Source organism: Falco biarmicus, chromosome 4 (genome assembly GCF_023638135.1).
Source record: "Falco biarmicus isolate bFalBia1 chromosome 4, bFalBia1.pri, whole genome shotgun sequence".
Taxonomy (NCBI): Eukaryota; Metazoa; Chordata; class Aves; order Falconiformes; family Falconidae; genus Falco; species Falco biarmicus.
Window position 1 is genome coordinate 13,993,001 of NC_079291.1, and position 15,459 is coordinate 14,008,459.

Consider the following 15,459-nt stretch of genomic DNA (forward strand, 5'->3'; position numbering starts at 1 on the left):
ATTCACACTAGCACAGTGCTAATGATGCCATCTGATGATGCTCAGCGGACTGTGCAAAATGGATTTATTCTGTGTGCTTCCTAGTGGGCAGAGATCCACATTACACTCGACAGCTTCAACATATGGAAATGGTGACGTGTGATTGATGTGGTCCCTGCAGGTCACGCTAACTCACGGTGTATTAGCCCTGCGTCCCGGGGAGGCTTATGCTACTGCAGCTGCCCACGTCCATTATCTGGATTAGGAATAAATGGAAGAATGGATGTTCCCAGCGGTGTGAATCTGGCACCTCGTGAAATAATGTGCACTACGGAGGGTAGCGGGAGGCAAATTTCACACAATCCAATCGCACAGCACATGTGAGCACAGAACAGGTTACAACCAAACATTTGTATATGGGTGAGAAGGGTGGTTCTGTTAGATTTGAGTCAGATCCCTAGTAATCATGTGGCTTTTTAAAACGGCTGCAGTAGCTATGTTTTCTTGTTCATTTTTATCATTTGGACATTTTCCACGTCTCAGATTCTAAAATAAATGACTAGATGTTCCAAAGTTGCTAAGTAAAGGATGGCATATATAACCCAAGAAGCCCTCTGATCAGACATCCCTTCTTGACCTAATTTTTGGCTAGGGCTAAGCAGCTGGTCTCTCAAAAAACAGATTGCTTAATGGCACCCAGGACTGGAGGCAGCCAAATTTAGGGGTTTTCAGCCAAAGGGATGAGCAGACTAAGGCTTCCTATAATGATACAGACATGCATGTGGAGGCCTGCCTGGCCAAAACAAAAATGAAAATGTCTTTTGTTTCTACCCCTAAAGAGTAGGATGCTTTGTAGCTTCTACAGGGAAATCACCTGCTTATGGCATTTCAAGGGACTCTCCTGAGGCCATACTGCAACCTCGTCTCCCTTTGCCACAGAGATTCCCTGCAATCTTCCCATTCCCACCTCACTGCTCCCGCAGCCGCGGGGCCACCACAGCCCCTGCAGATTTTCCTGCTTTCCCAGAGAAGCCAACAAAATTGGATACTAACTCTTCTGTCCTTCTGCAGAAAACGGAAGATATTTCTTACTGCCAGATGTGCAAGCCTGTTCCCTGTCGGCTGGTCCCTCCCTGGTGTCTCACCCTCTCCCTGTGCTTTTTCCTCCAGGTGTTCTACTGATCTTGGCACTGACAGAAGAGCTGGTGTTTTCTGTTCAGGTACTGTCTCCCACTGTCTCCTCCTCTCAGGGCTTCCCAATGGACACTACCACTACCACGGCCATGGGAGCAACACCTCGCCACAAAGACCACCACGTGGCAGAGCCCCTTCCCACAACTGCTCACACCATTCCCCATCCTGTCAGCTTGGCGGAGAAAGCCCCTTCCACCGGGCAAAAGCAAGTGAGCAGCCCTCACATCAGTGAAAAGGAAACGTATCATTTATACAACCAGAGTGCTTTGTACTCGGGACAGACTCGCCCCAAGGGGAAAATATTCCAGGTTTTCAAAGGCAACTTCACAGAGTCCTCAGAGCCTTACCTAAAGACCACCCTGCACTCTCCCTTCCCTACCCTGAGGAGCCCTTTCACAGACCACCCGTTTCAGTCCCAGACCGCAGCATCCAGCGATCCAAATGGCACGGGGCTGGCAAGAACTACACACTCAGACCCTTCTCCCCACCGCAACGCCTCGGGAAGCCTTAGGGAAGCAGAGCGAGGGGACGGGGCCGAGCTAGTGGTGCAGGAGGCAGATTTTGCCACCACAACTGCTGGACCATCAACTGATCCTGAAGCAGTGTCGGTGCCTTTTAAACCCACCCGCTACGGCGTGTGGGATATGCTGAGCAAAAACAACTCTTGGGTAACCTTGAATCTCAGTACAAACGTCCCTCTGTTTGCTGGCCCTGGATCTGCAACAGCAGCAGCGGGTCACTCGGTTCAGACCAGTTTCGACGTCAGCGTCTCCTCCCTGGCAGCAGGAGACCCCAAGGGACCTGCTCCAACACAGCATGGCGTGGTGACTAACACAACCTTGCTAGGCAGGGCTCTCTCTGCAGCACCTGCCACAAGGTTGTCCAGCTCCCTTTCCACAGCTGGCTCCACCGCCACCGGGAACTTCCTGAACAGACTGGTTCCTGCTGGGACCTGGAAACCCGGGGTGCAAGGAAACATCTCCCATGTCACCGAGGGGGACAAACCCCAGCACAGAGCAACCATCTGTCTCAGCAAGATGGACATTGCCTGGATCATCTTGGCTATCAGCGTACCTATATCTTCATGTTGTAAGTTAATTGCTGCTTTATTTTGCTTTTTCTTTCCTTAAAATTCAGATTTCGGCTCGTGATTCAAGGAGGTGGAGAGCTAACGGAGACAGGGCAGCTTGAGGTGGATGAGAAGCAATCACTAGACAGGGATCACATTCACTGACCAAAGTGCTTCGCTTCAAAATGCAGGGCCAAAATGTTTGTGCTCAAAGCATATACTTGTTCTGTTGCTATTAGAAATCACTTTGGGGCCCTCCATTTGAGGGTGTGACACAAGGCTGAAAAACTCTAGAAGGTGAAGCAGCTTTACTTCAAGGCATTTAAGCTGGTAATGAAAAATTGTGCAAGTCTTTAATCTAGAAACCGCTATATGCTGCCCTGGATTTTCAACTGGATTTGAAAAGCCTATTGCTAACCCAAAGTATTAATGACAGTTGTAATGACTAATACCTTAGGAAACACCAGTTTTCCCATGCGATAGAATATTTCATTGCAGGCAATTTGTAAACTATCAGACTTTAAAGTCTGATAATCAGAGTGCCGGTTTCCTCCATTTTAATTCCAATTTTGCAGCCGTTGAAGGAGAAGGAAGAATTTTAAATCCTGGCCTTCAGACACCAGGATTCAGCCACAGGGAGGACCAGGGCAGGTTGGGTTCCCAGAGCTGGCTTAGGGTCTTGTCATTTGCCTAAGCTACAAAAAGCACATGAGAAACAATGAGGAAGCTTGTGAGTGGATGCTGATGTGTCCCCTGCTTAGCAGGGTTATATCACCAAGGTAGGACAACATACGCTCTGGGCTTTCACTGTTGTGGGGTGTGATTGTGCTGCTTTGTCTGGAGTGAAACAAAACCAAACGTTTCCCAGCCTTTGCTGCCTGAGGAAATATTAAAGGGTAGCAGCCAACAATATTGTGTGTTAATTCAGTTATTTACATCTACTAGCTGTTCTGAGGACAAGGCTAGATAAGCTGACTGGGAGAGTCTTGCACACAGCTTACTCCTGCCAAAAAGGACAGTGCTGCTGTCCCCTGCTGTCTCTGGGGCGCAGCCACCTGATCTTGCGCCTCTCCTTCTGCCCAGGCCTGACTGACACTTCCCTGAGACACTTCCAGATTGCTGAAGTGGCCAAAAAGTGCTCGCTTTTCTCTTTGGCACTTTCTGTCCACCCAGTGAGTTGAATCAGCTCCCTGCAGGGTCAGGTGAGCGTGAGACGTGGAGTGGATGAGGCTGCAGGAATATACACCTGGAGGGGCAGCCACGCTAATCCTTTCAGCAGCTGCAAATTCTTGGATTGGCTCAGCGTCTCGGTTAGGCTTGTCCCTTCTGCTGTTGTCAACGTGGTTAAAACCACGGGTGAGAACAAAGCTTAAACCTTAAAGATGGAAAACCAAAATAAAGATAAACCAAAGCAGAAGTGTGCATAGATACATCTGCAAAAGATGGAGAGGAGAAACTGGGTTATAGCACATGATGAGAAGCAGTGATATTTGATGATTTTACAAACAGCCTTGTCTTATCAATCAGTAGAAATAGAGGATGAAATAAATTCTTCCAAGCATTATTTTTTCGGCCAATATTCAGAAAGGAAGGTGATCCTAATGGAAAGTGTCCAAACAAAATAAACCACAAAATACAATACCATACAACACAAGCATAGGAAGCATAACTAGTGTGTACACTGGTGTATTCTGCCTGCAGTGTGCCACATATGAGCTAATAAGTAATGATAGTTGTTATTTTTATTAATAACAATAATAATAGGAGTCTGTTGGCAGGACTTCTAACGCACTATTCATTAAATAGTGGTGTTTAACCTTTTCTTCTTATCATGTGTGCCATAACAGTATGTGTTCATATGGCTGTGTCTGTTCTGTTTCTTATCTTTATAAGCTACATTTTTTAAAAAGGCAAATGTTATTTTGAAAATTATCTATACCAGCTCTAATATATCTGAGTGTTTAAATGATGCAGGTATTTAAGTCCTGCTTTGAGGGCCAGATTTCTGAGGATGGTCTTCAGTGGGACTCTCCTTTTAAAATCTGGGGATCCTCAGACATATTTCAGAGTTTAAAAGACTGGCAGGTAGGCTTTTAACTGGGATTTTTTTGGATCTGGCTGAAGTGCCTAGGGAATTGCTTTCATCCAAAAGTTATGCTGTTAAACTATTCCATGGTAAGTGCTGTTGTACAGGCATAAGTTATTCCTAGAGGAGAAGAAAAAGAAGTTATAACAACTTAAAGCATTTTTACCCAGATGCACATGCATCGGCCATGGCTCCCCTCTGTGCTGCACACTGGAGGGGCACTTTCTGTCCTGGCCCTCGGGCAGCTGCGTGCCTTCAGCAGGGTGCGCGGTGCGCGGTGCAGTCCGGGGTGTGCAGGGGACTGTCGCCACCTCCCGGGCACAAGCGCCTGCAGCTGAGGACAGAGCTGGCATTCACTTCTGGTCTAGGGGGGGCTGATGCTAAGAGGCGGTCGAAGCGTACAGCCCTTTGGATTTCATTTCATCTTCAAGGCATGAAAATGCTCTCACAGCTGCTGTGGGCATGGACTGGGAAAACACTGTCCTGCCCCCGCCTTGGCATGCTGAAAGGTGGAGGCATCTCCGACATCAAGACTCGGCCCCATGCTTTTAAATATCTGATCTGCCTTAGGAGGGAACAACCACGGGGAAAGTCACGGAGGGCTCCGATCATGGGAGGCTGGAAGTTATTGCTACCCCGGAGCTGCAAGCTGGCAGCTCTGTGCTCGGGCTGGCACCCTCAAGGCTGCTGGCCAGAGCCACCAAGGGGGGCGGTGAGCCCTGAGCTGCTGCTGGGACATCTGTGAGAAGGGATAAGGCCCTGCACCAGGCAGAGAGGCAGCCCCAAGGCAGGGAAGTTAGCAACAAACCCTGGAAAGGAGTGGAGGGAGGTGAGGAGAGGCGACCAGAGCCTGTGCGCAGCTGCAGAGCTGCAGGAATCTAATGAACTCGGCTCCCTCCTCCTGCTAATGAGCAGTGCCCCTCAGCCAGCTCGCTGACCTCGGGGCTGTTGCCAGAGCCCTTGCAGAGCTACGCAGTGGCCGGTGCATCTCTCCTCTGCCAGGAGCCCTGGTACCTTTCCCTGGAATCCCTCCCCTGCACGAGGAGTGTAGCGAGGAGGCTGGAAAAGCCTTCTTTCTCAGGGGGCTTCTGGGCACGGCTTGTGCTGCCCCACACCACCATGCTGCAGAAACATGTCTGTCCCTCTCGAACGCCTGGTGCAGTAGGGCCCCGCACACTGCTTGCTGTCACATCTTTTATTGACAGGCACCTGTTAAATGAAAACCTGTGGGCATTTTAACTTCCGTAGCAGGGGAAGTGACCTGCTGGAGAGTGACTGCAGGAGCCCTTGGCTCTTCGTCCCCACTGCAAGAAATGCCTGGGATGCTGCGCTTCTTGCAGAAGAAAGACCCCACTGGGGCTCCTCGCTGGCCCATCCCTGCCATGGGGATTTGCATCTAAGAGCAGGAAGCAGCAGAAGCTTTGTTCAGCATCGTTGTGCTCTGGCATCTGAGCCCCACTGTGGACTGGCAGGTCCTGCCAGCCATGCTGGTAGCACAGCTCAGTGGCTATAGCACTAGCCTGAAGACCTGGGCCTCAGGAGCTTGCCTACTGAACTAAGAGATGGGGTTTAGCCTCCCCGTCCTTACAGTATCTTTTTCTTTAAGAATGCATAGGTTTCTGAGTCCCACTGAAATCCCTTAAAATGCTGGCCAGAAAAGTGATGCTTTGAATAGGAATGCTTGAGCCATGTCTGCTCTGTGAACCTGGGGAAATCATTTCACCTTTTGCTGCTTCAGTTTCATGATACAAACAACAGGGGTAATGTTGCTAATGCTATTTAACGGCTGCAAAATGGAGGATTCTGTATCATTGCATTCCCAGAAAAGCAGTCATATATAACACTGATATCTGTATTTTATGCATGTCACAGTTTGAGTTGGTTTTGTGGTGTCCTTCAGGCAGCCTTGAACATTTTTGTGCACATGCAGTTATGTGTGTGTGGCTGCCAGCCTCTGCAGTGCAGAACAAGACACAATATGAACTCTTTTTAAAACCCAATATCCCGGTCCTTGGGCTCCCAGTACTTACATCTCTGTAATTACAGAATGGCACGATAAAATGTAGAAGAACAGAAACTTGCAAATCAGATGCACAGAAGTCAATTCATTCAGTCAGTTCTGCTGACACAGGAAAACACGAGAGGAAGGCTGAGCCTCTGAACACAGGCGTCAGCAGAACTCAAAGAATATATGAAGAATTGCCTTGGACCTAACCCCACTTAGATCGCATTTCATGCACTGGGATGCTTTCCAAAATTATCTCACCCATTTTCTCTATCACAAAGCCTACAAATGTTTGCGTCCTTGTCTGAAGCAGGAGAGATCCCAAGCCCTGAGTCTAATCCCCAGGTGAGAGCTCAGGCTGAGCTGGAGAAGAGCATCCTGTCTCCAGATGTAAGCAGTGACGGTCGATAACCAAACCCATTGTGATACCTTTATCATGGCTAAGGCTGTTCTACTATAGATGGCCACGGTAAACAAGGGAAATTGAAAGAAATATGGAAAAACCTCTATTTTAGTAAACGAGGCAAGGATTCAATAGAAACTTCATTTATGTTATGATCTACAGGCATAGGGAGAAGTAAATGAACATCCTTCGGTCTGAGTATTTCCTGACTTTTAAGCGCTTGCAATGTTCAGGTTTGTTAACATTGTGTTTTACATGGGAGCTGGAGAGTGGGGCATGGGGCTCCGCAGCTATATAAGATTGGTAAAATATTTAATCGAGTTGAAAAGAAAGACAGAAGACTATCAGGAAACTGTAGGGAGTTGGTATGATCTCATTACACTGCATTTATGAAGCCGGTATTGAATATGGTGTATAATCCTGGTGGTTTATGTTTAAAAAAGAAAGCACTGGAAGAGTAGAAAAGAGCCATTTGAATGATTTAAGAGCTGAGACATCTTGTGTCACCAAGTAGTCCAAGAAAAGGCTGAAGCCCACATATATAGGGGACATTTCTGATAGCATAGTGGAAACTTTTAATAAAAAAAAGCAAAAGCAGATTGAGGAAGTGGCGGCTGAAGCTGGAGGTATTTAGACAACAAGGGGAATGTAAACATGTTGCCACAACAGAAATTAAGCATTGAAACAAACTTTGTGGGGATGGATTCGTTATCCGGTCACTCCATGTCCTTAAATGAAGGTGGATATTTTCCCATGAGATAGGCTGTACCTTAAATGCAGCTTGTGGTTAACAGGTGAAAGTCTCCTGGTTGAGCAGGTGTCGTGCAGTTGAGAGTATATGACAGATATGTTCCCAACAGCCTAGAAACCTGTAAATCTGTGAGAATCTCATTTCTCCCATTTGCGGGATGTATTAAGTCTTGTTTCGTGGGTAGGGGGGACAGATAATGCAGTTGTAATTTGCCTTGGGGTCAGAAAGAGGCCAGCATCATAGCTGGAGCTTAACAGCTCAGCCCCTGAATGTGTGGGTTGACTTTTCTCCCTCCAGACTAGCCACAGGTCAAAGCATATGAGTTAGAAATGCTTCTGAGCTCCCTGAACCTCCAGTGTCCACAAAATTGCACAGAGCCCTGCTATTTCCTAACATGTATCATCATCTTTGTATGTAGAACTTCAGGCTGACACAGGGACAACACTGAAGTGTCATTCTCGGGGCACTAGCTATTGAGCAGGCAAAGGGAAAAGTTCGTCTAACTTTTCAGACGCGAGTCCTTGAAAACCAGAGAAGTTAGCCTTCTTCCTGCCTGAAGGGTTGGCCAGCTCTGAAACAGAGGTGATATACATGGCAGCGCTGAACAACAGCACTTTCTCGTCCTTATGAGGACATGACATAATGTACCAGGAAGGATAAGCAGGCTATTGCAGCTACTGTTTCTCTCTTCAGCTCTGTTGTTGTTATTGCCATTTCTCCCTTCTAGACCATCTCTGCCCTCTGTGTATTTCATCCATTTAATATGTCCTTGCTGGCCATCGCAACTGTCTTTCTGGAAAGAATTTTTTTCTGTAATACACATAATTCTAGTCATAGGAGCAAATAGATTTCTAAGAATATTTGTAAAGCTGTACCCCATTCATAGTATTGTTCTGGAAGTGAGCGGTCCTGTGTTAGCTACGTTAATTTCACTAAAATATGCCCCCAAAGGGTAGTTAATATGAGATGAAAAGGGAACAGCCTCATTCCAGCGCTGCTGTCCTCTCTGTCCCTCTTAAATCAGGTCTCCTCATCTTTGAATTGGGGCAGCTTAGGTAAATAGCCTTCTGCTAAAATATGTTATATTCAAGGAGGCTCAGGAACCCATTTTCCACAGTCTTCCATCCGTTTGCTTGTGTGTGCACTAATGTTAGAGGGCAAGAGTGTAATTAACGGAGAGAGCATTATTGCCTTAGAGCAGCCATATCTGCACATGGCAAGGCCATTTCCTGCTGGAAGAAGCAGAGTTCTCGACTCAGTGTCACCGGCTTTCCAGCCCATAAAACCCAAATCTGATACTTCTCTGTCAGCAGTCACAATGTTTTGTAAGCTGTAAAACCTCAGGTTTTCAAAATATTTGCACAGTGGTAGAGTTGGCTTTACTGGGGCTCTCATATCCTCAGGCACCTTCAAAAAACGCTCCGTGCCTTAAGGAGTACCAAAAGGTCTGTTGGATCTCACCAGCAGTGGGGAAGACTAAATGTAGGTCCTGCTTCACTTTCTAATCTTAACAAGCCTGCAGGCTGGGCTGGGACACAGAGAGCGTAGCAGCAGAGCAGGGAGCAAAGATGTAGCCCTTCATGAGGATGAGTGTTTCCCCAGGCAGGGAGGGCAGTTCTGGCAGCCCCAACGTGGTGCCTGCCTACGGGCGCAGCAGCAGGAGTCGGGCTGTCAGCACATGAAGTTATTGGTGATAGAAAGAACGAAGCAATATGAGTCAAAGATAATAGCAAGTTTGATGGTGACCTGCTTTTCTGAAACATGCAGGAATAGTGTGGGAGATTTTTCCATTAGTTTCGGAAGATTTATACAATAAGCTCACCTTTCCCTTTGAAGAGACATAACCTGCCTGAACTCAAACCTGTTAATTTATTTTTTTCTTAGTAGCATATTGTTTTGTTTTAAATAGAGCTCTAGCCTTGCACTTTTGTATTGCCATTTTATGTGAGTAGACGGAAAAAGAAATTAGACGCATGGCATATGAGTAGCTGCAATGTTTGTCAAAACATACAAAGCAGCTTTGACCTCTCTGCAGTCTTTTCTTTCCTCTGGGCTATAATTCTAATAAATAATTTTGGCTGTAGCTGAGAAAATAATATATTTTTCTGCTTCATGAATATTTTCTCTCTTTCTTTCTACCATGAGGGGTTTAGAAATAATGGAGTGAATTTACGAGAGGGCATTCCCTATTTCACAGGTACAAATCAAACTAAGTACATGTCCAGCTACCTGTCTGTCTATATAAATCAGGCAGATTATAAGCACAACTGGTCAATTAATTCCACAGGTGTAAGGTAAGCACACAGAGCTTATGCATTACTCCTCTGAACAAACCCTTGTATGCACCTCAGCTTATGCCTGAGCCTGGACCATTGGGAGCAGTAAGTTTGTTACAGTGGGTTTGCCTGGCTTTCATAAAATTGCCAAGATTACCCATCTGAATTGCGAGAGATGACTAAACCAAAAGCAATTCCAGAAAAAAACATTCAACCAGCTTTGCGTTGGGCCCACCTGCCTCGGGCGCAGTATCCTGGCATCTCTGCCGTCAATGGGTGCCTGTGGCCTTGAGACCAGACAGAAAATTGTATCAGGGAGTTTCACTTGCTGGTCACTTCATCTTCATCTTGCTTAACTGCTCTACTTTAAGCTCAAGTATTTCAGACTGCAGAAGCTTAAGTGTGCTCCACAGGTAAGAAAAAAAAGCCAGGCTCAGACACCACCAGTGCTCAGGGAAGTGTGGGGAGCAGATTATGCTTATCAGTAGATCCCACATCCTGATATGGCTGATGGAGACAGGCAGGAAAAGCCCAGCTCTGGGGTTAGTGGTACCCTGGAAGCATAAGCTACGTGGGACAGGTGCCAGAGGGGATCTCCACACCACCTCACCACTGTCTCATCCTGCTCAGGAGCCCTTGCTGGTCACTGATGTTTTGGAGCATGATCACAACGTACCCAAAATCCAAGCTATGAAGGGCAGGTGAGAGAGGCAGGAATCCGTGGCACTTCAGGGCAGAAGCTTTTGGTATTAAAGACGTGCAGCTACAAGCATTTAGGAATTTGGTATGTGAGCCTAGGACAGGTGCCTCTCACTGCCCATTTGGTAATGTGCCCTTTGCTGCAGCACCTGAACGCATTAGAAGTAGAAAAGATCTGTGCAGAGGCATCTTTTGCAGTCCCTGGGGAGAGCCCTCTGTCCTAGAGGGTCTATAAATCCCTGCTTAGGTATTAAAATAGCATCAGCTACAACACCAATACTTTCCATTAGCCACACAGCCACATCCTGAAGATTATAAACTCACATCAAAAAGAAAGTAAAACCTGTATATTCTGCCAAGCCCAAAGCCTCATCTCCTTGGCCCAGATTCTGACTTAACTGTGTGGGGTTTGTTAGGAGAGAGCTAGATCTGGCTGAGAGTGAACTGTATGAACAAAGGTCACCAGCCCTCTCCTTAAGTAATATAAAAAACAAATCCATTGTACTGATGAGTCGTTATTGAAAGGAAATAACCACATTTTTACATGTTTCTATTGACAGCAGTTCTGCTGACAGTCTGCTGCATGAGGAGGAAGAAAAAGACATCTAACCCAGAAAACAACCTGAGCTATTGGAATAATGCTATTACCATGGACTACTTCAACAGGCATGCTGTAGAGTTACCAAGAGAGATCCAGTCGCTGGAGACTTCAGAGGTACCTCACTTGCAGAACTAGTGTCTGAAAACTGTAACTGTAGCCGTGCTGGGAGAAGGGCAGAGGAAGTCGTATTAATAACACCTTGAAATCCCTGCGCACATTCAGGGAGAGACAGCTTTTTGAGAAGGAGTTGCCCCTGTGCATGTATAATATGGGATAAATATGTTAACCACAGTGGTATTGCCACCCTGTTCCCAGCCATTGCAGATATATTCCATATTGCTGTGGGGTCATGGGAGTTAACCACCTTTTGGTGAATTTGTTCCCGGGTTTCTCTTCCTTTTGAGCCTAAGGCCAGCGTCTAGGCATACCATGACTGCTTAGGAGAGCTCTTCGGGCTGGCTTGTTACTGACAGTCAGCCCTTCTAATCTGTCTCGTGCATGTCCCACACAGCATCAGATATAGGGGTTGTGGGAGTTAGCACAAATTTTGTGCATTTATGTCTCGGGAGCTGCCTATAGCTTCTCCAGTTCAGGGAGTGAGTGTTCCCAGCATATAAGCAATCAAGACATCAGTATATGGGAGTGTGTAGTGGTGGTGTATACTCATCCTTTACTGGTTCAGTGGGATTATTCATATATGGGCAGGTGATCTTACTGATGGCCTCAGAGATAGAGAATAATAAATTTGGTTAGTTCAGAGGTATTTAAAACCTAGAAACAGTGGAGAGTTTGGGTTTATACTGAAGTAATCTTCAGATCAGCTAGCTGACTTAACTCATCTCATTAAATAAAATCTTAAAAAAAAAAAAGTGTTCAGAAACGAACCTGTCAGATGTGATTAGACAAGTACTCACAGTCACTTCATTAATCCCACTTTGCTGGCAATTATGTTGCTCAAACTAAGGCAGGATCTGGTCTAGACTTACCAAGAATCAAATCAATAGAACCATAGAATCATTTAGGTTGGAAAAGACCTTAAGATCATTGAGTCCAACCCTTAACCTAGTACTGCCAAGTCCACCACTAAACCATGTCCCTAAGCACCACATCTGCAGGTCTTTTAAATACCTCCAGGGATGGTGACTCAACCACTTCCCTGGGCAGCCTGTTCCAGCGCTTGACAACCCTTTTGGTGGAGACATTTTTCCTAATAGCCAATCTAAACCTCTCCTGGCACAACTTGAGGCTGTTTCCTCTTGACCAGTGATAGACCTATTGACATGTGGAATGGTCTCCAAAAGCTGTCATCTGAGTCATTTAAACCTGATCGGAACATGACTGAACTGCAGCGTGCTCAGTTAGCTTGGAACCGTATATGTGGCTTTCTGACCTTAAAAAGAAGCTGAAAATGCATCTTTGAAGAGTCAAAGCCAACTGATAGAGAGGAAACTGTTGCAATGCATCGTGAAAGTGGAAAAAAAGATATCAAAAAAGAAACATGAAAGCTCAAATTCTGCTAAGGGACCTGAAGTTTGGTGCATCTGACTTCTGTGTCCCCAGACTGAGAAAGAATCAGCGTGACTATCAGAGGAGCTCTTCACTCGCATCTCCTACTGCCTGAAGATCTCCAAACTGGCTCACCAAACTTAGCTCTCCGGGAGCCCGAGCCCCCAAAATTCAGGCACTTTTGGAGGACTGGGAGAAGTGATAAAAATAGCAGTTGATTCCTCACATGCATTTGCACAGGGCAGTGGAATGCCCTGGTGTGCTCGTGGAGGGTTAGGGGTGTGAAGTGCTCACCCTGTTTCTCTTTCTCCTAGGACCACCTCTCTGAGCCGCGCTCCCCTGCCAATGGCGACTACCGTGACAGCGGGATGGTCCTTGTGAACCCCTTCTGTCAAGAAACACTATTTGTAGGACACGAGCAAGTCTCTGAAATATGACCCCACAGCTGCCCACGTACTGCAGTTTCATCTCTAATGTCTCCAAATTATAAATAAATATATATATTATAAATATAACCTTTGTGTAACCCTGAATTACAAGAAATGTTTTCAGCTTTTCTTTTGTCCCTCAGAATTGTCAGCCCCTTTTTTATAAGTGTGGTAAAACTTTACAGAACAAACTGTGGCTTTATAAAATAAAGGTATTTCTAAGCAAAACACCTGTCAGGTGGGCTGTTTTCTTTGCTGTCATTTACAATCTGCTGCTAAATATACTCGGTCTGGAAAAATATGGGATAAGGCTGGGTTTGGTGGAGACAGCATGTGTTGCGTACAGCGCCCTGCATCCTACGTGAGATCATTCAGCCTGGCCATGAGCGTTGCTGCTTGGTGAATGTCCCTTCTCGTACTGTAAAATGACTTCGGTCACTCCTTTCTTCTAGGCTGCAAAGCTAGAATACAAACCAGACAGGACCAGCTCAGTTGCCAGAAGCAGTCTGTACGGCTCGTGTGCCAGTCTTGTATCCTTTGAGTGACTCCAGTACCGGGATATAGAAGGGCTCACCTTTCAGAGTTCCCCTTCCAGTAGAAACCAGCCAGGGTCTGCCAGCTCAGCATGAGGAGAGAAGGGGAGCTGGGCTACAGTGGGATGATGAACAAACCTGACGTATGCATGGCATCCAGGGCCACGCAAGACACAGGCAAACCCATCAGGGTAGTAATGTTGCCCCGTGACTTTTTTATATTATCTTCAGGCTTCAACAGGAGAGCCAAGTTCCAGTTTGAACTCCAATACTGTTTTACATGAGCACAGACAAGAATGACTTTTTTTCCTGCACAAATGTCATAACCATGCTGCACATTGGACTCACAGCTCCTCCACTCTGGCCCAATGAGTCAAGTCCTGAATTATTTCCTGCAGAGCAAACAGCCTCAAAAGAAGGTACATAGAGAGCCCCCTTCAAAGGAACATAAACCTCCTCTGAACTGATCAGAAATCTTGAAATCTAGTGACTAGGGACTCCCACCAACTGAATTGACCACATTTCCACTTCCCCACTGTTTTATTTATGTTCTTCGGCTGCTAGTGCCATTGAATCAAGTTTCCTCATAGCCCCCTCTCTCAGAATGTTCTTACCCCCTTAGGAATGAAAACACGGTGTTTCAGAGCAAAATGGCATTTCAGTCCTGCCCAGTTAAGCACTAGATTGCAGGCTGTAATGGTGTTAGGGGAATAGTAGGGGTGAACAAAGCTTAAATGATGGACTAAATATAGGTTGTTACAAGGAGAGGCTAACAGGAAATGATGTTGCCTAAATCAATGCTCTCTCTTTGAGTAACCCAGAACCGTTACTGTGGGCTCAATTTTCAGTTTTGCTTCTGAAATTTCCTTTTTTGTATCGTTCAGCAAGTGAAATGGCCTCTGTCCTTTCAGGTCTCGGCCGGCCTCTCCACACCTCTGGCTGTCAGTCCTTGTAGATTATTTTCTACCTGCACTCCTCACTTCATCAGGAGCAGGGATTTTACGCCCTGCTCCAGCTGGCTGCTCCGTGCCACTAGGTGCTCAGGTTTATCGCTTGGTTGTGTGAAAGGGAAGTTTGAGCAGGACAGGGTTGGCATAGCATTATTAACCATATGCCTTGTTCAAGGGCAGCCACGGCTGGTACCAGAAAAGGGAATTGTAGCAGCAGCACATCTGGTCCAGCTGTTCCCACCTGCCAGCAGTGTGCTGGTGGCTGCAGTTAGTCAGAGCAACCTGACAGCTTTACTAAATGATGGCTGGAATCAAACCAAGACGCAGCTCCCCCCAGGACCAGGGGGCACAGTGGCATTGTTGTCCCTCCTTTCTCCCTGTCCCACATGTGCATGTCTACTGTGCTGAAGCACAAACCTGAATGTGGGCCACAGGCTTCCTAAAATTAGAAAATTGTAATGTTACAGGGTCTCTCCTAGGTATTTGATTTTCTGCTCAGTATCACAGAGTAAAGCACCACTTCCCTACAAGGTGACCAGGGCAGGCAGGAAGACATGGCTGTGCATGGACATGTATTGGGCTCTTTGGGAATATATCTTTTCACCATGGGATAAATGCTATGCAACATGATAGCCGTGATCCTCACGATCAAATACTAAGTGGGCTCCTGCAAATCACTGGTTGATTTGTGAGTAAAAACTTCCAGACAGTCATGCCAAGAGGGAAAGCAATCTCATGAAGACCTTCCTCTTCCATTTCAACAGGGAGGTGGAAAGAGAAAATAAGGTTACAGAGAACTAATTTCAATTCCTTGCAAAAAAGTCTGTGTTTTTACATTTGTTTTCTGTACATGGTAATTCTCTTGCAAGGTAGTTTTATTTGACACAGAGGAAGTATGCTGAAAATGTGTGTAAGAAATAGAGGAGGATTCCTCTCACTCAGCCAACACAGTTTGCTTGGTGATCCAAATGCAGAATGC

General features: G+C 46.3%; 1 protein-coding gene across 5 annotated transcripts in view; it reads left to right on the forward strand.

Moving 5' to 3' along the window:
* Positions 1-13,225, forward strand: part of TMEM108 (transmembrane protein 108) — a 167,513-nt gene extending 154,288 nt beyond the window's left edge. For all 5 annotated transcript variants that reach the window (XM_056336144.1, XM_056336145.1, XM_056336146.1 and 2 more), the window contains 3 exons: positions 1,150-2,262; positions 11,023-11,177; positions 12,884-13,225. In XM_056336144.1, the coding sequence (XP_056192119.1) occupies positions 1,150-2,262; positions 11,023-11,177; positions 12,884-13,006 (1,391 nt within the window). In that variant the 3' untranslated portion in view covers positions 13,007-13,225. The remainder of the gene's footprint in view (positions 1-1,149; positions 2,263-11,022; positions 11,178-12,883) is intronic.
* The last annotated feature ends 2,234 nt before the right edge of the window (positions 13,226-15,459 follow it).